The sequence below is a fragment of the Labeo rohita genome, chromosome 25 (assembly GCF_022985175.1).
Source record: "Labeo rohita strain BAU-BD-2019 chromosome 25, IGBB_LRoh.1.0, whole genome shotgun sequence".
Taxonomy (NCBI): Eukaryota; Metazoa; Chordata; class Actinopteri; order Cypriniformes; family Cyprinidae; genus Labeo; species Labeo rohita.
The window spans coordinates 23,645,769-23,671,118 of NC_066893.1; the positions used below are offsets into that span (position 1 = coordinate 23,645,769).

At 33.6% G+C, this 25,350-nt stretch overlaps 1 protein-coding gene across 3 annotated transcripts in view; it reads right to left on the reverse strand.

The window, feature by feature from the left end:
• tubgcp6 (tubulin, gamma complex associated protein 6) overlaps positions 1–19,933 on the reverse strand; it is a 28,451-nt gene extending 8,518 nt beyond the window's left edge. For 2 of the 3 annotated variants that reach the window (XM_051099098.1, XM_051099097.1), the window contains exons 1-17: positions 19,790–19,933; positions 17,145–17,941; positions 16,897–17,060; positions 15,357–15,573; positions 15,088–15,249; positions 14,866–14,987; positions 12,637–12,700; positions 12,363–12,472; positions 10,147–10,238; positions 9,812–9,951; positions 7,409–7,558; positions 6,997–7,078; positions 4,780–4,868; positions 4,593–4,708; positions 3,847–3,985; positions 1,489–1,566; positions 1–1,397 (exon numbers count right to left, since the gene is read on the reverse strand). The exon at positions 1–1,397 is cut by the window's left edge and continues 413 nt beyond it. In XM_051099098.1, the coding sequence (XP_050955055.1) occupies positions 1–1,397; positions 1,489–1,566; positions 3,847–3,985; positions 4,593–4,708; positions 4,780–4,868; positions 6,997–7,078; positions 7,409–7,558; positions 9,812–9,951; positions 10,147–10,238; positions 12,363–12,472; positions 12,637–12,700; positions 14,866–14,987; positions 15,088–15,249; positions 15,357–15,573; positions 16,897–17,060; positions 17,145–17,906 (3,884 nt within the window). In that variant the 5' untranslated portion in view covers positions 17,907–17,941; positions 19,790–19,933. The remainder of the gene's footprint in view (positions 1,398–1,488; positions 1,567–3,846; positions 3,986–4,592; positions 4,709–4,779; positions 4,869–6,996; positions 7,079–7,408; positions 7,559–9,811; positions 9,952–10,146; positions 10,239–12,362; positions 12,473–12,636; positions 12,701–14,865; positions 14,988–15,087; positions 15,250–15,356; positions 15,574–16,896; positions 17,061–17,144; positions 17,942–19,789) is intronic. The other variant, XM_051099099.1, reaches the window with a different exon arrangement.
• Positions 19,934–25,350: the final 5,417 nt, after the last annotated feature.

Genomic DNA, 25,350 nt, shown 5'->3' on the forward strand with positions numbered 1-25,350 from the left:
TCCGACACAAACTCACCCACCTTTATATGGGCATCAGAGGCGTGGCCATGAATATTAGCGGTGGGGATGGAAGCAGTCACCTCAGAAACATGTTCGCCAACCCTTATATGGGCATCAGAGGCGTGGCCATGAATATTAGCGGTGGGGATGGAAGCAGTCACCTCAGAAACATGTTCGCCAACCCTTATATGGGCATCAGAGGCGTGGCCATGGATGTTAGGTGTGGGAATGGGAACGGTCACCTCGGAGACATGTTCGCCTACCCTTATATGGGCGTCAGAGGCGTGGCCATGGATGTTAGGCGTGTGAAGGGGAGCGGTCACCTCTGAGACATGTTCGCCAACCCTTATATGGGCGTCAGAGGCGTGGCCATGGATGTTAGGCGTAGGGAAGGGAGCGGTCACTTCAGAAACATGTTCGCCAACCCTTATATGGGCATCAGAGGCGTGGCCATGGATGTTAGGCGTGGGGATGGGAGTGGTCACTTCAGAAACATGTTCGCCAACCCTTATATGGGCATCAGAGGCGTGGCCATGGATGTTAGGCGTGGCAACATGTTTATAAACCCTTATATGGGCATTAGAGGTGTGGCCACAGCCAACAGACGAGTGCAAAGATGAGATCAGTGCTGGATCAGGATCACGGCTGTTATTTCTCGCATCTGAATCGGACTCTGACTCACGGAAGCCTCTGAGAAGAGACACAGATTGTTCTTCCTCTGGCTGAGAACAGTGAGAGGGCTGGCTGACACTCTCACAGGACTTGGCTTCCTCTGTTGGCTCCTGGGCGGCTTGCTTTGGCTCTGAACCTGAGCTGGCCGCCGAGGGCTCTGTTCCTGTCTCTTTTCCAGTCGGCTGTTTTTCTATACTCTGGCTATCGCTCTCTGCCTCACATGTTCGCTCTGGAGTGGTTTGTGCAGGGGTGTTTGACTCAGAGCGGATCGGGCCCTTGTTCTGCCCTGAGGCGGTGGAGTCCCCCAGCTGCACGGAGCTCTGTGAAGGGTGTCCATAAACACTAGCCTTCGGCTGACCTCCTGGCACCTCTGGAGTGAACTGACCCAGTGGGAAGCTGGACTTGGACGCCTGTCCATATTTATTTGGTATGGGGACAGACTCCAGGAATTCCGAAACATTTTCACTGATGCATATTTGAGAGGTCGCTGGGTGTTCCTGCTGTGGCTGGGGTATCTGAGGGGATTGCAGGAGGTCTGAGCCAATGTCGTGGAGGGCCTGGGTCATGGCACCACTATCAGGGATGCATGTAGGCTTTGGGAGGAAGTCAGCGATGTTGATTTCCTCTGATACAAGTACTTGAGCTTCACCACTGGGAGGAGCAGAGGATTCTGGAAGAGGAGGATCTGATATTTGCTGTTCTTGTAGATTCTCCTGCTTAGACAGCTGTGGTAAAATGAGAGCAATTAAAACACAATTAGAGTAGGTTTAATTTATGATGCTATAGATGTGTATATTTATGGAACTGCAAAAATACCTTAGTGTGCAGTTGCAAGAGTTGGGATGTTTCTGGAGGGGGGCCTTCCTGACCTAAAGGAAACTTCTCCAGAAGAGCCTGAATATAAATCATAGCACCTCAGAGATAAAGATTTCCTCTTACACATTACTTCAAAACAATACTTTTATGTAAATGCTTACATATATCCTTTGTTAATGTACTTAGTTAAAATCAGTTAAAGTACCTCTTTGTTAAGGAACTTGAACTAAACTTAAAATAACCACACTGCCATTCAAAGGTTTGGGATCAGTACGATTGTTAATTTTTTAAAGAAGTCTCCTATGCTCATCAAGGCTGCATTTACTTGATCAAAAGTGCATAAAAAAACAGTAATATTGTGAAATATTATTACAGTTTAAAATAATGGTTTTCCATTTTAGTATCTTTTAAAATATTATTTATTCCTGTGATGCAAAGTTGAATTTTCATCAGCCATTACTCCAGTCTTCAGTGTCACATAATCCTTCCTCTAAAATGCTAATTTATGACTTTTATTATCAATGTTGGAAACAGTTGTGCTGCTTAATTTTTTTTGGAACCTGTGATGCCTTTTTTCAGGGTTTTTTTGATGAATAAAAGCATAAACAGCACTTATTCAAAATAGAAATCTTTTCTAACAAAAGTCTTTGCCACCACTTTTTAAAATCAATTTAACACATCTTTGAATGAAAGTTTGAATGAAAGAATTTCTTAAAAATAAAAATGTACTAACCACAAACTTGTTACAAAAGAATTATATTTTAAATAAATGCTGTTCTTTTTAACTTTTTATTTATTAAAAAATCCTGAAAAATATTAAGTAGCACAACTGTTTTCAACATTGATAAGAAATTAGCATATAGAACGATTTCTGAAGGATCATGTGACACTGAAGCTTTGCATCACAGGAATAATTACATTTTAAAATAAAATATATTCACATAGAAAACAGTTATTTTACACTAAAACAATATATCACAATATTAGTGTCTTTTTTTATTTTTGATCAAATAAATGCAGCCTTGATGAGCATAAGAAACTTCTATAAAAAAAACCTTAAAAATCTTATTGATCCCAAACTTTTGAATGGCAGAATATGAACCAAGGTTCATGAACTAAGAAAAGGAGACTTTCATATGACACCAACAAAAGTGCAAGATTTTAGTTGTATTATTTCTAGCTACAATATAATTGCAAATTAAAAAAGTAAATAAATAAACATTATTTATTTACATTTTAATACTTAACTGTATTTTTTTTTTTTTTTTGCTAAAATATATAATTTATAGTTTGTTAAAAAAAAAAAACATATACATATACATATATATATATATATATATATATATATATATATATACACACACATATACATATACATATATATATAAAAATATATAATAATATGTTTATTATTATTATATTTTTATATAATTATATATAATTATATTTATAAATAAAAATATAAATATAAATGTGTACATATATATATATATATATATACATATATAACATGCAAATAAAAAATGCAAAAAAAAAATAAAATAATAATATTTATAAATATATATTTTTTCAAAGTTATTTAAAATGGAGGGAAAAAAGACATTAGACAAAAAGGACATTAGACAATTAGTATCTTCTAGTGTCTTACTCTATTACAAATGCAAAAAAATATAAATAACATAAAAATATAAATAAATAAAATGAAACAGTAAAATATAATGACAAATAATAAGAATAAGAATACTAAATTATTATTAACTCTTTCCCCAAAGCTGATGGAATTTTCTGGCTTTCTGTGTTTCACTAGTGTACAGCAGGAGGCGCTATTATCCCTCTTCTAAAAGAGTACTAAATGTGTGGATCAAAACACGGTGAAGAAGCAGCAGAAACAAGCGATTGCATATGTAAGCAGATAAAGCGATCAAGCAATAATCATTATATAACTCAAAACTGCCTACCGTTACCAAACAAAATGATGATCCACTAAGTGTTATAGGACGGTGCAAGCTTTAGGGGTGTTGATGAAAGCGATCTATTTCATCTGTTTTGATCATAGATCTGAATCTGACCCGGAAATAGTCTTTTATAAAAATGTGATTTTCTCAGCGTGATTTTCTCTGATAAAAACAGAATGCATGAAGCTAGAATAAAACAGAGTTAACAAAATATTCTAAGGGACATAAACATTTTGTGAAAATGATCAAAATGCGCCAACTTTTTTTTTTTTTTTTTTTTTATAAACGCTGGTGGGGAAAGAATCAATCAGAACAACTGCAATATCAAAACAAGATACTAGACAGGTCCTAAATTTAAATGGCTCAAATGCTATAATAAAAACCTTTAAATATGACATAATACCTGTACATTCTGTTGTTCTCGCTGCAGGAAGTTCACTCTGCGCTCGTCAAGTTTCATCCTCTGCACCTTCCACATGGCTCTGAGCTCTCGTCTGGCAGCGGCTTCTGATAACTGACTGTACTGAGCGATCAGATCCATCCTGAAAACACAGAAAATAATTTAATAACTGTCTCTGATCTCTCTGGATATTTGAGTCCTTATATAAAGTGCAACGGTGCAAAAAAATCCTATTAATTCTCTTCACAGTGAAGCATTTTTATTGATAACATGAACTTTTCAAGACAGACCTACCATGAGGTCTGAGGGTGACATGATGCAATATGAAGCTAGAAGTCAGTGCAATTTCAACTCAATAAAATACCCTAAATGATATATGCAAATCAAAAGTTGTTTGCTTTTTTGCAATAAACATTAAAATGTATTTTATACCAATAAAATAGTTTTACAATATATCATTGTTTCTCAGTCGATTATATGATTTGCAATGCTTTATGGGGAAAAAAGTACATAATCTTGCACCTTTGTCTTTTTTCTTAAATACTTGTTTGATTTGAATCCAATATTGTCATGTTAGGATTCATCTGAGAGCTCTTTGTTTTAGTTTAAAGCTAAGAACGCGTCACTGCTCAAATGCCTGTGGAGAATATGAATGGAAAATAAACTTCTTGTGGGCGGTCAATGCCGCAATACAGCCTCAGCTTCAATCGTTTTTTATTTTGTTTTTAATGTTACTGTATGCCGCCCACCGTGCCCGGCGCTCCAGCTGCTCCTCGAGGGCCTGCAGTCTCTGCTCTCGGTCTCGAAGCTCTCGAGTGTAGCTGAAATCATCTTCCTGCTCCTTCCGTCTCGCAGCACTACGCCACTGAAACCACATCCATACGATTAGAAGTGCTGAAGATGGTTTTACTGAAGGGTTATTAATATGCTCTTCACCTCCTGGTCGAGCTCCAGCTGCTGTTTCAGCTCTTCGAATCGCTCTCTCTTCTGGGCCTCCTCCGCCAGACGCTGCGACACCTGGCGACCTGCAGGGGGCGAAAGCGAGAACAGCGGGGCATCAGTTGTAATCTCAATTCATCTGCCTCCGTGGGGAGGAATTCTCTCTCGCTAGTCGTCCTGATAATTAATACTTGACCTCTACGAGGAGAACAGCTGTGTGTCCTCCTCACACAAAAAACATTGTTTACTACACATATCAGTGTTATTATAGTATCAATATAGTAGTTAATATATCGAATTAGATTTGCTTTTGTCTCTAGTTAAGTTGTAGTTTTTGTTATTTTAGGGTTTTAATATTTTTATTGATTTTACCAATATGTATCACATTTATTAATGCCCCAACCCTTATCAACAAACCCCGAAAGTAGTGTTCATGCTGTCTATTAATTCAGATAGTAATTGTAAGTTTAAAAAAAAAAAAAAAAAAAAATTACAATACGTATATACTTACCTACATTAACCTCCAACCCAAAACAAAAAACATACATAGTTTTTATTTTAGCACTTAATAAAAATATTTTAGTGGAAATTCCTTAGCAACTAGTTAAAATTCTGAAGTCATTTTATAGTTTTATTGTGAATGTTTAATATTTTTAGTGTGTGTGTGTGTGTATATTTTGTATAGTTAAAAATATAGTTTTTAAGTTTTAGTTGTAGACTGTTTAGTTTTAGTTATTTTACTAAATGCAAACAAGACATTGTAACTAGTTGAAATTGTATGGTCATTTTATAATTTTATTGTTTTTTTACTTTTTTTTATTATTTTAAGTATATCTACATTACAATACAGTTTTTAAGTTTTAGTTTTAGATTGACAAGTTTTAATTATTTTACTATTTAAACTAAATGGAAATAAGAAATGGTAAATAGTTGAAATTGTAGTAATTTGATAATTTTATTCTTTTTTGTACATTTTTATTATTTTAAGTATATCTATATTAAAATATAGTTAAGTTTTAGTTTTAGATTAAGTTTTAGTTGTTTTGCTACTTAAACTAAGCGCAAATGAAATGGTAACTAGTTGAAATTTTGTAGTAGAATTTTATTGTATTTTGTACGTTTTTATTATTTTATGTATATCTATATTACAACATAGTTTTTAAGGTTTAGTTTTGGATTGTTAAGTTTTAGTTATTTTACTAATTAAACTAAATGCAAATAAGAAATGGTAACTAGTTAAAATTGCAGTAATTTTATTGTTTTTGTTAATTTTTATTATTTTAAACATATTTATATTAAAATATACTTCTAAGTTTTAGTTTTAAACCGTGTAGTTTTAGTTATTTTAGTACTTAAACTAAACGTAAATAAGAAATGGTAACTAGTGGAAATTTTGTAGTAATTTTATAATTTTATTATCTTTTGTAATTGTTATTACTTTAAGTAAGTCTATATAGTCTATATATAATTTTAAAGTTTTTGTTTTAGATTGTTTGGTTTTAGTTATTTTAGTACTTAAACTAAATGCAAAAAAGCTAGCTGAAATTTTGTAGTCATTTTATAATTTCAGTGATTTTAGCATTTTTTGTAATTTTATTTTTTTTTTATTACGTATATAACATATATAATTTTAGCAATTTTATTGTATTTGTTTATTTTTAAGTACGTGTATAGTTTTTATTACATTTTAATTTTAATTAGTTTTTGTTCTTTTAGTACTTGTATTTTAGTTGTTTTATAATTGTAGTAATTTTATTGAGTTTTTTCCCAATCATTATTATCTAATTTTTTAAGTATGTCTATATACATTTTATTAGGTTTTAGTTTTAAATGTAAAAACAAATGAATTAAAATACATTTCATTTTTTAAAAATTTATTTCAGTTAATATTTATTTTATTTTAAAGAACACTTTATGGTTTATTTTTAGTTAACAATAATAACCCTGATACATATCAGCCCTATCTTCCTGTCTAAGTGAACATAATTTGGCCAGGATAATCAGCAATGTGGTCCCAAATGGCTCACTCAACATGAACTTCCAAGCCCACAGAGTGTCCCATTTCTCATTTCATAATTTAGAAGGGTGCTATATGGGACAGAGAACTATGATGAAAGTCAGGTCTGGCTACGCAAGACTAATTTTACCCAGACAGAAGCTGCTAACAGCATCAGGTGTGTGTGTGCGTGGGTTTTGATGGGACAGATTTCTGACCTCTGATTCTCTCCAGGGTCTTGGCCGCTGACACTCTGACCTGGTTAATGAGCTCCTGTCGGGCCTGTTCAGTCCGCATGGCCTGACAAAACACAAGTTAGAGAGAAAGAAAGCGGGGAAATGAACGAAGACAGACTTCAGCGCAAAACAATAAAGCAGATTTTAGCCCAGGTCAGAGTGTCCTGATGAAACTGGGTTAATGGACCGGCTTTTAAAATCTCATCTGTTGCCATGCCAACAGTACCGGCTCTACACCGTTACTGGCTATGAATTCAACGAGCATACTGTAGATATATAAACATTTAACCTGGATGAGCCATTTATAAAAACCTCATCATTAATTCACAGCATATCAACATCTCCAAAACAATCTCCACAAATCATTCAATCAGTATGATGACAGATGCACTACCTGCTCTTCCCTGCTGATGGCGCTGTGCCTAGCAATAGTCTCCATTCTCCCTCGATACACGGCGCAGTCTCTCTCGATCTCCTCTACTTCCTGCAGGGAAAATGTCACAGCGATCCTGGGCACCGGGACATCCGACCAGAAGATGTAGTGCTGTTTAATGGACAGATGACGTTAGATGGAACTTAGTTGAAAACCTTTGAAAACGGCAGTATTTCTGAGGAGGCACTTGAAAAGTGCTTGAATTATTGGATGAGAATGTATCTAAGAAATAATTGTTTAATTTTGTCCATAAGCACATATCTTCTCACACAAAATTCATAAAAATGAAAAAAACATCATACTTTATTTCATAACACCTTATTTCAGTTAATGTCAGAAAACAAACAAGCTAAGCAAGCAGTGGTACTGACAGTGTCGTGTAAACATGGCTGAAGAAATGAAAAGAGGAACAGATGAACCTAATCAATTAGTCATTTACGCAGGAATCACTCCGGTTGATTTAAACTTGTGACTTTGATCATTCATTTCAAGCGATTCACAACCTAAAACCAGATACATTTTAAAGAGCTACTCATTTTCGAATTTTGAAATCGTTTGTAATGATGATCTGAAATAAAATCAAATGATTAGCAATGATTAGCAATATGCAATTTGAAATCCCGATAAATCAAACATTTCACGATACACAGTCCTAATCTGAAATGATGGCTTGAGAACTATTATTCAGATATGGACTTCAGAACGTGGTTCGCAAATCATTTGATTGAGATCAGAACAAGTTTGTGAATCATTTCGCGAACTGAATGACTCAAATCAAATAAATCGTGATGCGCAATTTGAAATCCCGATCCAAATCAAATGATTTGTGATGCGTGAAGTTCCGATCTAAGTCAAATGATTTGCAATCCACGCTCCGATACCTGATCTGAAATGATGGTTTGCGAATCATTATTCAGATTGGGGCTTCAGCACGTGGATGGCGAATCATTTGATTTAGATCGGAACTTCGAAGCGCAAATCATTTGATTTAGATCAGAACGGGTTTGTGAAGCATTTTTGCGAATTAAATCATTCAAATCAAATGATTTGCAATATGCAATTTTAAGACCCGATCTACATCAAATGATTTGTGACTGGCGAAGTTCCTATCTAAGAATGGAACCTCGAAACGCAAATCATTTGATTTAGATTGGAACTTCGAAACAGGAATCATTTGATTTAGATCTGAACTTCAAAGTGCAAATCATCTGATTTAGATTGGAACTTCAAAATGCAAATCATTTAATTTAGATCTGAACTTCGAAGCTACTACTACATATATTGTAAAAACATCAACTTGGTGTAAAGTTGCTTTGCAACGATATGTATCGTGAAAAGCGCTATACAAATAAATTTGAATTGAATTGAATTGAATTGAATTGAAGCACAAATCATTTGATTTAGACCAGAACGGGTTTGTGAATCATTTTTGCGAATTAAATGATTCAAATCAAATGATTTGCGATAGGCGAAGTTCCGATCTAAGTCAAATGATTCGCAATCCACACTCCACGTCCCGATATGAAATGATGGTTCGTGAATCATTATACAGATCGGGACTTCAGTGCATGGTTCGCGAATCATTTGATTTAGATCGGAACTTCAGAGTGGGTTTGCAAACCTTTTGATTTAGAATAGAACCTTAGAATGTGGATTGTGAACAATTTGATTTAATTTTGGAATTTCTGAGCATGTTCGAGAATCTTTTACTTTAGATTGAAACTTCGGAGCGAGGACCGCAAATAATTTGATTCAGATCGGGACTTCAGTGCAGGTTTGCGGGTCACTTGTTTCGGATTTTGGAGTGATTTTGCGAATCTTTTTTCTGATTTTTCATGTGCTTCACTTTATTTTTGCCATTTTTTAAAGATATTTTATTTATTGATTTCTCTTTTTTTAGAATTTGAAATGGAAGACACTGCTCAATAAGCAAAATCTCTGATTTAAGTCTAAAAAGTTTAAACTTTTTCAAACTTTCAGTTTAAAGTAAAAACTTTCAGTTTAAAAGTAATGCTTGAAAAGTCCTTGAAAGTCCTGGAATTTCATTTTACAACCCTGTTGATAATAAAAAGAAACATTTCTTAAACGTCAAATCAGCATATTAGAATGATTTGTAAAGGATCATGTGACACTGAAGATCACAGTAATAAATTACACATTAAAACATATTCAAACAGAAAACAGTTATTTTAAATTTTAATAATATCTCACAATGTTACTGTTTTTTATTTAATTTTTCGTAAAATAAAAGCTGCCTTGATAAGCATAAGAGACTAAAAACATTTAAAAAAATAAAAAATCTTACAGACTCCAAACTTTTGAGCAGTAGTGTAAATGAAGAGTTATAAAGTGTTTGAAGTATACCTGTGGGCAGCAGATTTTCAGCAGGTTGATGGTTTTCCCACATACGTAGACATCATTGGCAATATGTTTGAGGAACACCGGCACACAGTCCTCTGCATCCCGCGAAATAAGAGTGTAGCCCTGCGTCCAAAAGTTCTTATCTGAGGAAACAGATTCATTCATTTTCAAAGGGTTTTACGTACATGACATATTGATTTAAGACGGTTATCACTAATATAACTGCACGCAATCAAGATAATCCAAGAAATCCATAATAATGCAGTAGAAAATGAATGGATTTATCTAACCATCTAAACATTCAACAAAAAATTAAAGCATGAGATTGAAAAACTCACCTCTGTAGCTCAGATAATCCTCATTGACCTCGATCATAAACTCTTTATACACATCACGGAAGACGCCACTGTACACCCAGTCTGAAACAAACCTACACACCCGCGCACAGATATTTAGTTAGCTATTAAAACAAGAACATTCCATAGACATTGTTTTTATAGAAAGCTACATTATACTGTAGATTATCTAGACTGAACTATGTACATACATAAAAAGCTTTTTTGCATTAAAAAGGGACATATGATTTTTGAGATGCAGAAAACATGAACGAAATCGTGGAATCCAGTCATAAAAATGGAATTTACTGTATAACATGGAATGTCACGGAATTTGCCAGTTTTTGGATGAATAAATCAAAAGTAGGTCAGTGCACTTTAAACAAAGCACGATATGGACTAGTGTCTGTAAACATTAAGCTGCAAAAAGTCTATTTACATATAAATTACATATTAATTTTTTTTACAAAAATTGTAAATACACAACACAGTATTTCAAAAAAATAAATAAATAAATAAATTAAAATTAATTAAACCATTCAAATGTAATCCAGAAAATTAATGGAAAACAGAATTTGGCAAAAAATAAAAAAAGAATAAATAAATCTTACTTCATAAGGCCTTAAAATGTAGTTTTTGTTAAATGTCTAATAAATTGCTGTTAAACTGTGTACATTTCATGATTTCAAGTAATTAGACATTTTTAATATGTCTAATAATATTTTTTTAATTTAACCATTAAATCATTTAACCATTAAAACGGAATCCAGAAGAAAAAAAAATGAATTTGAATTTGAAAAAACAATAAAACGATATTTGTTAAAAAATAAAACGAATTTCATAGGCCCCTAATATCAAATACAAACAGAAACTTAAAGGTCTTCGCATCAACCTGTCAAAATAAAAGTTACCGGTTTAAACTAAATAAACTGTGACAAATATATTATTAAATGAAATGGCAGTACTACTACTTGTAATTAAATGATCATTAAAACATTATTTTAAATAAATATTTACCAGAAAAATGATTTACCAGAATTTATTTACAAGAAAACAATTATGTTGAATATAAACGATTTATTAGAGATGCTTTTTTGATTATTAAATGGAATCCAGAAAATGAATCAAAAACACTGGATTTGAGGAGGGAAAAAAAGAAAAAAAATGATTTCATAGGGACTTTAAATTTTTATTTTTGTTAAACTTTTACTAAAGTGCTGTTGAAACGTTTAAAAGTGATGTTAAAAAGTTTCATGATTTCAATTTTTTGATTAATAAAATGTAATGTAACCATTAAAAAAACTTTTTTTTTTTTTTTTAAACACAAAAAATATTCAGTCATACTAAAAATGTTTTTTTGTTGTTACTGAAAATGGGTAAAATAACATATTAATAAGAACAATATTAATGTCACTACTGCAATATCAAAGTTAGATACCAAAAAGATATATAGTTTATAAACAGATTTTTAGTGAAATAATTGATTGAAAACTGACAAAATTATTTACCAAAACCACTGTAATAACAGAACAAGATACTGAATAGCTTTTAAAAATACACTTTTACAAATACAAATGTGGAAATGGCCCAAATTCTCAAATAACTCACCAATGGATCCAACAGTTTAAAGTTAAAACATCTTAATGATGGATCCGTTTCTTAAAACACGCCACTTTTTGCCTTTTAAGTCTTGGAGTGAAGTGGTATGGATTATTGTGATGTTTTTATCGGCTGTTTGAATGCTCATTCTGACGGCACCCATTCACTGCAGAGGATCCATTGGTGAGCAAGTGACATAATGCTAAATTTCTCCAAATCTGTCCCAATAAAGAAGCAAACTCATCTACATCTTGACTGGCCTGAGGGTGAGTACATTTTCAGCAAATTTTCATTATTAGGTGGACTATTGCTTTAAAGATATCAGCAACTTTTTCTGCAGAGGCCAAGAATATTAATCTTGTTTTTTGGGACTTGACAGACATCTCTATGAGAAAAACAACAGCATATGGGTTTGTTACAACATGAAGGTGAGTAAATAATAGTAGAGAATCTGCATTGTGCATTTAAATGCCAGTCAGACACTACAGTATCTCATTTCATGGTATCAGTCACATGGAAAATATAGGGTGTCAAAAAAAACACTCCGCTCCTAAGTGACCTTCCAGAGTTGAATAATAGATAAGTAAATAAAAAGCGAAAGGAGGAGATGAGTTTCTCACCGTGTGTACGGCTCACAGCTGCTCTTCAGCAGCGACAGCAGCACCGGATGATTCTCATTACTGCAGTTACTCTGAGCTTCATTATACAGACACGACAGCAGCTTTACACCCTAAACACACACATCACACTGCCAATTATACAAACACCACTGCAGACCTGCAACTCACAGCTGTTTACAACACTTCCGAGCTCAAAACAATGTCTTCAAACTCAACTTCAAAGCTGATGTCTCTGACTGAAGTATTTGAAGTGCGTGACGAGAGTGTTTCTTACCACGGGGAACGTAGCTCGTCCCACACCTCCGATTCCATCCACACAACACAGCTCTGACAGATACCTGATCAACACACAGATGCACACGTACAAAGAAAATGATTAATGGGCTGAAACTCATTTTAAAGACTACATTATCTATTCATGTTACTTTTCTTCTCCTGATGTCCAATAACAGTAACACCCAGGGTTCATAAACAAGGATTTATTCCACTGGAACTTTATTCCATGTACATTTTATATAATTTTATGAATATTCATATTATGTATGCATGTATGTATGTGTATATTATATATATATATATATATACACACACACACACACACACACACACACACACACACACACATACATATATATATATATATACACACACAAAATATAAAATATTTTATTTCACACACACAGTACATACACACATATGCAATATAAAAATACATAAACAAATCTAGTCAAAAATTACACATTTAAATATTTAAAGCAAATTTCATATTTACAATATATCGATATTTATAATTTTAAATATCCCATTAAATATCCCAATACATATATCAAATATACAATCTTATACACACACACACATTTGTACTTTATGTATATATTAAATAATAATACATTAAATAAATAATATGAATTAATTAAACAAATAATAATATATTTAAATAAATACTTTTAAATATTACATTTTAATAATAAAAATGCTAAATATATACGTGTATATTCATATCTTATGTTAATATAGATAGATAGATAGATAGATAGATAGACAGATATACACATACACATATTTAAAAAAAATATACTTAAGAGTACTTAAAATAATTTAATATGTACATTTTAAATACTATAAAATATATAATTTGATTATTTTATTTATATATAAATATATTTATACAGAAATCATATAAATATATAAATTATGCATGTAAATACTTTATAAATCAATTTCATATTTACATTTTAAATACTCTAAAATAATATATTATTATAAAAATAAAATACATAATTTGATTGTTTATTTATGTGTGTGTCTCTGTGTGTGTGTGTGTGTGTGTGTGTGTGTGTGTGTGTGTACTTGTTTTTGCTACATTGTGGGGACCAAATGTACCCACAAGGATAATAAAACCTGAAATTTTTGACATTGTGGGGACCGGCCTGCAGTTATTAAAAATTTTTTTTTATTAAAAACAGTAAATTATGTTTATCTGAAAGTGTAACGATGCAAACATGTTTTCTGTAAGGGGTAGGTTTAGGGTTGGGTTAGGGGATAGACAATATCATTTGGTCAGTATAAAATCTAAGTCTATGTAAAGTCTCCACAATTCACAAAAACAAATGTGTGTGTGTGTGTGTGTGTGTGTGTACTTGTTTTTGCTACATAGTGGGGACCAAATGTCCCCACAATGATAGTAAAACCTGAAATTTTTGACATTGTTAAAAAATGATTAAAAATAGTAAATGATGTTTATCTGAAAGTGTAACGATGCAAACATGTTTTCTGTGAGGGCTAGGTTTAGGGTTAGGGTTGGGTTAGGGGATAGACAATATCGTTTGGTCAGTACAAAATCTATAGAAGTCTATGGAAAGTCCCCACAATTCACAAAAACAAACATGTGTGTGTGTGTGTGTGTGTGTGTGTGTGTGTGTGTGTGTATGTATGTATGTATGTATGTATATATATATATATATATATATATATATATATTGCGGTCCATTGCGGTCATCCTAGTTTTCAAATTCGTTCTGATTTGAGTGATTCATCTCTATCAAGATAGCTAAATAGGCTATGTTTAACACGTAAATTCTTGCTATATATGCAGTTATATTATGGGTCGTTGTCATGAATTGTACTCGTGATGGAGCGGTAGTGGAGCGTTCTTGGAGCAAGTAAAAACCACAATGCTCCGGCATTTAAAATTTCCGCTCCTCACTCCATTAAAAATCACGCCGCTCCACTCCACGCTCCGCTCCCACTCCACTCCGCTCACATACTCTGACGCACACCGATCTAAAGCTAGTGTAAAAAAGTGAAATCATGACTGTTTTTGTCACTTTCCAAAAATTACCTAAATGGAACGGGCAGGAGTTTTGCATTATAAATATTTGCATCTTTACACCCTTTGATTAAAAAAATAAAAAGCAAAAAAACCTTGTCATCCATCATATGGCCAATTTAAAACCACAGCTGTGTGGACTGTGTATGATTGTGTGACTGCACGAAGATTTACCTGAGCTGGCGCCCCAATTTGCGGAAATGACAAGCGATAGTTAGGAGACTGAGAGAGGCTGGCGTGCTCAGCACACATGCTCTGTAGTAATGCAGGTAACGTCGCAGCCCACCTGTGAAGGCCTAAAACACAAACATCTGTGTTACTTGTTGTTACAGGAAAACAATTAACAAGATGTGAAATACTGGTCTTAGATCCGTCCTAAAGCACAGGATGCATCACCTGGAAGACAAGTCCCTTCTGACTTGCACTGCTCAAGGAGAATCGGCTGAGACGCAGGTAATGTGTACCGTACTGCGCAAGCTCACTCAGCAGCCGGGACACACTCTCAGGGGACGTCCCGGACACACATATATCCGGACGGACATCAAACTGCACACTAGCCTTGAGTGGGGAAAAAAGCACAAGATAAAGTCACGTTATGAAAGGTAGATGTGAGGGCAATCACCTATTACAAATGTGTTTTCTTGACGTGTATTTAATTCCGCTACCTCGTTGAGTGGAAACGTGGCAGAGGAGACCCCAATCAGCACGTTGAGCACGTCTTTGACCAGCTGACTCTGACAGTCCAGCGGCAGCGGCAGGAGCGGGGACGGTGTCTGTGTGGACAGAATGTTCCTCATTTCTCCCTCCCACAGTCGGTACAGCTGATCAAACGCCTCTCTGCCAGCCTCTGTCAGGTACGGGGGTTCCTTCTGACCTGGTGGGCTGAAGAAGAGAGAAAGAGAGAGGATGACAAATGTGGACCATGTTCAAAGTACTTCTTTGAAACAAGTTGGCAGGGGTGAACTGAATGTATTGACTTGGAATTTTTTAAATGGATAGTTCACCCAAAACTGAAATTTGTTATAACGTACTGACTGTCATTTAATTCCAAGCCTTTATGACTTTCTTTCCACTGTGAAATACAAAAAACTAAATAAAATAAATAAATAAATGTGTGCGTGTGTGTGTGTGTGTGTGCATATATATATATATATATATATATATATATATATATATATATATATATATATATATATATATATATATATATATATATATATATAAGTTACTATTTAATCACTATTAATTTATTATTTAGAAAACTTCTTGGCCCAATTTTAACAATTACCAAAAATAATTTTAATTTAATTAATATATTTGTTTTGTAAAGCAATTTGGGCACCTGTGTTATTTTAGTTTTGTTAATATTTTGGATTTGTGTTTTTGTCATTTTAGTAGTTTTTTTAAATTAATTTTTTTAATGAATTAAAGTCCATGAATGAAGTCCAATTACATATATCTCATTTCCATTTTAGTTTAAGTTAGACCTTTAATGATTTTGTTGTGCATGTGTGTTTTATTATTTTAGCAGGTGTTTTAAATTAATTCATTTTTTATTTCAGTTTTAGTTACATTAGAACGTAAAATATTGCCAAATTATCTAAAATAAATTTAATTAAAATATTTGTTTTGTGAAGCAATTTAGTCACCCGTGTTATTCTAGTATCATTAAGATACTCTTATAGTTTTATTAACATTTTAGATTAGTTTTTATTTTTTGTTTCCATTTTAGCTCGAGTTAGAGCTTTAATAATTTTGTTGTGCATTTCTGTCATTTTAGTAGTTTTTGATTTTGTTTTATTAATGCATTTTTTATTTCCGTTTTAATTTTAGTTACATTAGAGCATAAAATATTGTCATTGCAATTAGCTGAAATAACAAGTGTTTTATATTTTATTTTCCTTCAGCTTTATTTTATTTCAAATAACTTTTTTTTCCTGGTTCTAACTTTAGTTTCAGTTTTAGTTTTAATTAACTATACTGGGCAGAAATTATATTTGCTAAACTAGTTTTAAACATTTAAGAATAAACCTTTAGATTAAGTTTTTAAAATGACAATTTGAGTCAAAGTTGTTGTTGTTTTTTTCATTTTAGGAATTAATTCAGATTAACTGTCTTGGAACAGATTTAAAATAATCAATCAAATCACCATCAGTCAGAGAAAATATCAACATTCCTACCAGCCTGCTCGACTTTGTCTCTTACCAGCCAATGTTCTCCCAACAGCGTCGTCTGCCGGGCACGAACGTCCGCAGGGCCTCCCACACGTCGATCTCAGGACTGGGACTTGCCTCGGATTGGGAATCTGGAGTTAGATTAGAGGCAGACTGGAAGCCTTCATCATCAGACTGATCCAGACACAGAGGAACCTGGAGAAACGAGAGTATATAAGCTACCAGGTATGACAGTTCTCAGGAGAAAACACTAGTGCTAGAACAATTTGGTATTTTCACCCGTATACTGAGTCCAGTAAGGTCTGCGTTGCTTGGAACGGGCGGCAGGTCCAGTCGGACATCCATATCTGCTGTCCTGGAGTGCTGTAGGGCACCAAACAGTGACAGTCGGGTGTCTCTCTCAAACCTCTCCTCGGTATCCGGTCTGCGTCCCAGTCCGAGAAGCCCGGTGCCCGGTGGAGCGTCCATGATGCTTAGGGTCCTACAAATGCCCCCAAACACACCCCATTCCTCCCCACAAATCAAAGACCACGCCCTTTCCTCCAGGCGCTGCATGTCCTGGCTTAGGTACCCACCCAGCGGGGGTCTGCGCTGAACGGGACGCTCCCGGCGCATGTAATCGCGACTGAAAGATAGAGGGGGCGGAGCCACAGACCCCGCCAGCTGCACCAGGAGCTCCAGAACGGAATCAAGTTCCGAGAGTCCAGAAGAGTCCGCCCCGTCCCGTAGCTGATTCAAAAGCTCCTCTAACCTCTCCGCTTCCTCGCTGCGGCCAGACACGCGCAGGTCGAACGAGATCATTAGTATTTTATTATGGGCGGGTGTGTTCGCCAGGGCGTTCGGAGGCGGTTTAGGTGACCCGTCCTGGAAGAGTCCAGCAAGGAGTGCGCCGTACGCACGCCTGCGCAGGCTCCGTCGCGCAGACTCCCGTGATACTGTGCCCAAGGCGCGACGTTTCCATGATAACCCGGAAATGCTGCAGTCGCAGAGCGCACCCAGCAGCCCAGTGATGCTGCCGCTGTTGCCGTGGCAACTGGACATCTTAGTGAGAATGTGTGATCATGACGCAGTGAGACCTGCGTGAAACAAAACATTTATGTCATGAAAACACGAAATTCATACAATAATCATTGCCTGAGAATATACACACTATTAACTGTCCTTAATTAAATAAAAAAAAGTGTATTAGAGCTTAGGAAGGGTATAAATAATATTCTGTGTATCTTGTGTATCAGAACTGGTGCAAACTGCTGTCCCACAACCAAAAATAACATTTAAAAAGCATTTAAGCATTAAAATCTTAAATGTTTACTAAGACCCTTCTATTATCTATTGAAACCCACAATAATATTTAAAATATTAGTAAGCTTAATACATTTTAAATCAACATTTATTGGGTACTTTCATTTGGGAGGTTTCTATCCTAAACCCTAACCCCTAAATTTCAACTTATGAGAATGAAATTGAAGTATTTTTATTTTTTTTTTAATTGTGTTTTTTTTTTTAAGTATCTTTTTTAAAAAGTGAAGTAAAAAAAAAATCTTTGCAAATTTCAAAACTTTTTTTTTCCCAAGTCACTACCGTAACAGTGCATGTTTTAGTCCATTGGCTGAGACTGATTTTAACTACACCCTACATTTTGGATCAGGAAATATTTTTCTGTCACTCTCTCTCATAGCTACAAGGTGTGAGTAGACAGGCCCCATCATTTTGAGGTAAATGTGTTTAAAAGTATGAAAAATCTGGGGGTAACTTTAAGGAACGTCACTACCAAACACCTTTAATTCTACAATTAAACACTTTTTTGGGAGTTATTCCATAACATTTAGTTTTTATATGTGTAAAACAATTCAGAACTGTGCTAGCTAACCATGTGCTGAATAGCATCTTTGAGCTAGGTTCAAAAGTATCTAAAATTGTCACTACCGAAACATTTGGTGGAGTTTCTGTATTGACATCTTTGTTTTTTTAGGTTGTCATCCCATAAAATTGTCACTACATGTCATCATTACTTAGGTAGTGACAAAAGGGAACACATAATCCTCATATTTGGGGGAAATAAAATTTTAGTACAGCTATGCAATTTTTTTTTTTGTATTTTAGTAGTGTTTTAGTATGTGGGTTAAAATTCTATAATGTGGTCGATACCAAAACATGTGCACTCATTACCAAAACATGGATGTTTTGTCTAAAATAAAGTGTACTGAATTATCAACAAAGATGTTATGATATTTTTTGGTTCAATGTATATTCAAACTAATGAATCCTTAAGTTTGAAATCAGTATGATCTAATTTTTGTTTTTACCAAAGCAAAACTGGATTTAAAATACAACAAATCTCATAAATTACACTTGAAATATAGTTTAAAATTTTTTTTTTTTATAAAACAGCAAAATAAATATATATTTACTATACATATATATATATATATATATATATATATATATATATACACACACACACATATATATACATATATATATATACACACACACATATATATATACATATATATATATATATATATATATATTACCTGCACAATTACTAGAAATGCGTTTAACGTTACGTTATATATTATACACTTTCTATACATAACATTTTTGGGGGGGAAAGACATTTTTTTCAAGACTGACTTTGGACGAATCCTGTAGAATGGCCCATATACGTCTGAAATCTATTATTATATTAACATCTAATTTTTCTATTATGCTATCAATATTTACTACAATGTGTATTATGTTTTGACGAATGAAACATACATGATCCAAACCCAACAGCCAAAGCAGGCAGATAAAATACATAAAATATACAAAACACATTTTATATGCCGTGTTTAAGACTGAAGGCAGTAAACAAACACAACCTGCAGCGTACAAACGCTGTCACGCTCACACAAACGTATCTAAAATCGTTTACTCACGTTGAAATTCGAGCGTAAACTGTCCGAACTGCAAACGTTTATTCCGCATCAGTAAATAATTATTATTCGCAATAAAAAATAAACATTTGCGCCGCATAAACACACACAAGCTAACCTTCCATAACCGCCGCGCTGCACACTGAAGTTCCGCCCTCTCTGTATTCTGATTGAATGAAACGTAAGCGATCGCACCCTCATTGGCTAAACCTGAGACACGTGACCGCTCTATTATCATTTCATTGGATCAAACTTGACATTCGCAGAATGAAGCACACATTTCCGGATGCTGAGAGCGTCCACTAGCGGAATATTTCTGTATTTTTTCCTCACACAAGGAGACAAGGATTTCATAAATGTATAACTGTATGTTTACATTCATACATTTTCTTTTTTTCTTTTTTTTTTTTTTTTTTTTTTTTTTTTTTTTTTTTTTTTTGTATGTGATACGCATTCTTTAACTATTAATATTTTATTTCTCATTAGACTGTTACATTCCCTCAAGGTGACTCCAGATATTGCTGACAGTGCATACTTAAGTTTGTTACTGTTTCTAGATAAAACTTTTGAATAGCCTACACTAAATTTTTGATTCACCCCATAGGCTACAAGTCAAGCCATTCATAATTCATCATTCTTGTAGTATTGTTTTGGTTAATGGCTCTGAATGCATTAGTAATAATACTGCTTTATATACCAAATGAACTTTTACATTTACATGCAATTGCTCTCCTGTCTGCTTCATTCGCCCGAAGGGAAAAACAGAGCAAGGAGTGAACTTTCTAACAAGCTGGAGAAGACTAGATGTCCCTGAACGCGAGGAACAACAACCCCATTCAGGTTCGAACTCTCCGTCTGGCTCCTGTGAGATATGCAGATGCTTTGAACACGTCCACAAGCTACAGCTGTTTGTGGTCAAGCACTACATTATTAATCACGACAATTCTTTTTTTTTGCTTTCTGAGCTTTTCTTGCACCACAGCTGAGGGAGAATCTTTGAGTGTGTGCGGGTTTGAGGGCCCGTGTCTCCCTTTAAGGTAAAGCAGAAGAAATCTCATTAATATCTGAGGGTGAGACACCACTGCTGGTGAATACAAACATAAACACCTGCCAGAGTGGGCTTTCCTTGAGTGATGGCTCTCACAGCGAGAATGAAAGGGCCCGATCTTCTTATTTTCCCAGCATGTGGAAAATCTGAGCTGTTTTTTTGAGGCTGAAGCCCAGTTGCATGGAATCGTGACTAAGTTAATTCAGCGCCCATGCGGGGGGGCCGCAAGGGCTGATCGGATTAATTTGGTTATAGAATCATGGGAAGCAGAAGCTCTTATGAAAGAGAGAGTCCAAGAGAGATCCAAAGCGACTCTTCCCTGTGTTTATCTAGAAGAGAGGGAATCATATAATGCTTATTACTGGGACTTTATGAATTTACATTAGTCAAGAGGCATAAAAGGTGAAGGGTTTATATTTAAACTGCCTTCATCTAATCTGAAATCTAATAAGAGAGAGGCGTGATTACATTTGTGTCTGCGATGTAAATCGCGAGGAGACTTTTGATAATCTGATTGAAATATTTTAGCTTAGCACCAAGGGGGTGGACTCAGGACATCAGGTGTGTTGGTTTTTCCCATTTTAAAGGGATAGTTTACCCAAAAATGAAAACTTTGTCATGATTTATTCATGACATATTGAGCACAAAAGATATTTTGAAGAATGTTGGTAACCATACAGTTGATGGTAAGTCAATGGCTGCTGTGTTGGGCAGGTTACTTTGTAAATGTAATAGGTTACAGATTACAAGTTACCCTATTTAAAATGTAACAAGTAGTGTAACTATTTCATTCACTTTATTAATGTAACTGTTTACGTTTTAGGTTACAGGTTACAAGTTACCCTATTTAAAATGTAATAAGTAGTGTAACTATTTCAATTAATGTAACTGATTACATTTGATTACTTTTAGGTTACAGATTACAAGTTACCCTATTTAAAATGTAATAAGTAGTGTAACTATTTCAATTAATGTAACTGTTTACATTTGATTACATTTTAGGATACAGATTACAAGTTACCCTATTTAAAATGTAACAAGTAGTGTAACTATTTCATTCACTTTATTAATGTAACTGTTTACGTTTTAGGATACAGGTTACAAGTTACCCTATTTAAAATGTAATAAGTAGTGTAACTATTTCAGTTAATGTAACTGATTACATTTGATTACTTTTTAGGTTACAGATTACAAGTTACCCTATTTCAAATGTAATAAGTAGTGTAACTATTTCAGTTAATGTAACTGATTACATTTGATTATATTTTAGGTTACAGATTACAAGTTACCCTATTTAAAATGTAACAAGTAGTGTAACTATTTCAATTACTTTATTAATGTAACTGATTACGTTTTAGGTTACAGGTTACAAGTTACCATATTTAAAATATAATAAGTAGTGTAACTATTTCAATTAACGTAACTGATTACATTTGATTACTTTTTAGTTTACAACTTACCTTATTTAAAATGTATTAAATGTAACTGATTACATTAGATTACTTTTTAGGTTACAAATTACAAGTTACTTTTTTAAAATGTATTAAGGTAATGTAACTGATTACATTTGATTACTTTTTAGGTTACAGAGTACAGGTTACCTTATTTCAAATGTAATACGTAGTGTAACTATTTCAATTATTGTAACTGATTACATTTGATTACTTTTTAGGTTACATATTACAAGTTACCTTCTTTAAAATGTATTAAAGTAATGTAACTGATTACATTTGATTACGTTTTAGGTTACAGATTACAAGTTACCCTATGTCAAATGTAATAAGTGGTGTAACTATTTCAATTTAACTGATTACATTTGATTACTTTTTAGGTTACAAATTACATGTTACCCTATTTAAAATGTATTAAAGTAACATAACTGATTACATTTGATTACTTTTTAAATAACAGGTTACCCTATTTAAAATGTATTAATGTAACTGATTACATTTGATTACTTTTTAGGTTACAGATTACAAGTTACCCTATTTAAAATTTAATATGTAGTGTAACTATTTAAATTACTTTATTAACCCTATGGTATTGTTCGATCATTTTAGATTGGTACTTCATCGGAATGTTACGAAACACAAAAAAAAAAAAAAAAAAAAAAAAAAAAAAAAAATTGTGGACTGCAAACTTAAAATAATTTGTAACCTGGCTGCCTTAAAATTTTAAGTTCAATTAACTCAAAAAAGTTTATTCAACTTGAAATGTTAAATTATACCAAGTGACAACTTAGATATTTGAGTTGAATCAACTTCAAATTTTAGGCAGCTGGGTTACTTACCCCTCTGTTAAATTTAGCAAACAAATATCTTTGTTACTTAGTACAACTTAACATTTCAAGTTGAATAAACTTATTTTAGTTGACTGAACTTAACATTTTAAGGCAGCAGGGTAACAAATTATTTTAAGCTGACTCAACAAATTGTGTTTTTTATTTTATTTTTTATTATTATTTTTATTCATACAGTGTGGATTCGAAAAAAAATAGTGTTGTTCGCCACCACTGGAAAATGACCACCACTGGAAATAAATGGCAATTATGCAAAAATACGAAAATACAGAGATTTTTTTCTGTGTACAATCTACAAATCATTCATGATGCAGAAAAGGAGTGCAATGCAATGAAGGGGTGACACTCTAAAATATCAAGAGTGCACAATAGACACACATACATGTGTGTCAAACTATGTATACAAACTATGTTTTTGCAAAAACATGCTTTGTATGTGTAACTATTTCAGTTACTTTATTAAAGTAATGTAACTGATTAAATTTGATTACTTTTCTAATGTTTTCAACTGTTAATCATGTTCAAACATTTAAACCAGGTCGAGTTAACCTTACAGTAGTGCTCAACACTGATTACTGATTCTCAAAATCCTTCATCACTTGAAATTAAGATTATAGATTGATTACAGATCATTCTGAGGTTAAATATAGATTTAAAATCATAAGAAATTGTACATATTAATACATGAAATATTCAGATGTAACTCGCTTTGTAATCGAACATTTTCATAAGCAGTGATGAGGGTAAGACATTACAAGTAAAGCAAGTTATGTAATAAGATTACTTTTTAAAGTAAACAGTAAAGTAACGCATTACTTTTTAATTTACAAGAAAATATCTAGGTTAGTGTTTCGCAACTAAGTAACGCAAGTTACTGTGTTTTCCATTTACTGACAGCTCTCCTGTCCCCATGTTGGGTATAAATTGGGAATAAGGCGGCGTGTGCATGATGTAAACCTGATGGTTATGTAGTTCTTTATTAACTGTGAAAATGCTTTAACCCATCTCTCTGTATTTAATCCCATTTTATTAACCAATGTCTTTGCTGCTGACCTTCAAAAAGCAAAAATTGTCAGGGTTTATCACAGCAGTTTACTAGAGAAAGAGACCCAGATGCAAAATGATCTATGGAGTGAGATTTATTGACAAGACAAGGATTTACAAGGCTGATGTGAAAGTCCAAACAGTACGAAAGAGCAGGCTGCTGGGGAACAGGAGGACTGCCGAGATCAGACCTGCTTGGCTGGAGAACGAAGGGATAGAGCAACACCAGTCAGTGAGAACACTGGTGATCAGGCAGCAGCTTGAGAAACCTGGGCTTGGTACTTTGAGCTGTAGTGGAACCAGTCCAGTCAGAGCCAGGCCTTGAGAACAGCAGCCAGGGGAGAATCAGGACACCGAACAGGAACAAACATAGGACATAAAACAACATACAAAACAAGACCACAAGAGAGAACAACAAACAGCAAAATAAGACTTGACTACGCACCTTGACTAGGAGGAGAGGGGAATAAAAATAAAGAAATAGATGCAAACTGCAGAAAGCAACTAAGCAAAAGAATGAACCAACATGGCAAACACTAAAACTCTATAACTGAAATAATAACTGGGCAAAGACTATTTCAAAAATAAAGAAAGCAACCAAACTAGAGGCTTGAGAAAACCAGAACAAAAAATAAAGACAGGAACTGAACTAGAGCAAAATAGCAAAAGCAAAGAAAACCTAATAAACTACAAAAGAACTAAATACAAAGCTAGACTGACAGAGAGAGAGTAATTTAACACTACTAATACAACTAGTTAACCAACAAGAAATTCTCTTATTTAAGGAATAAACGCAACGAAAAGTTGGTTACTTTTTTAGAGGGTAACGCAATATTGTAATGCATTACTTTTAAAAGCAACATTAATTTTATTAAAAAAAATTCTCAGTAACTGTAACAGATTACAGATTACATTTATTTGTAATTAAATTACGTAATGCTGTTACATGTAACTAGTTACTCCCCAACACTGGCCGTCAACTATATATTTTTATAGTAATCTGGTTATAGTTACAGCAAATAATAAAAACATTATTTGATGGCCCAAATAAACAAAATATCCTTATTAAAGCCTGTAGTTTTAATAATAAAATAAAATTAAATACATATTCTATGGAAGCTTATTTCTGCTTATTTCCATTTTTAAAATTGCAGTTTTTTTTACAATTAAAAC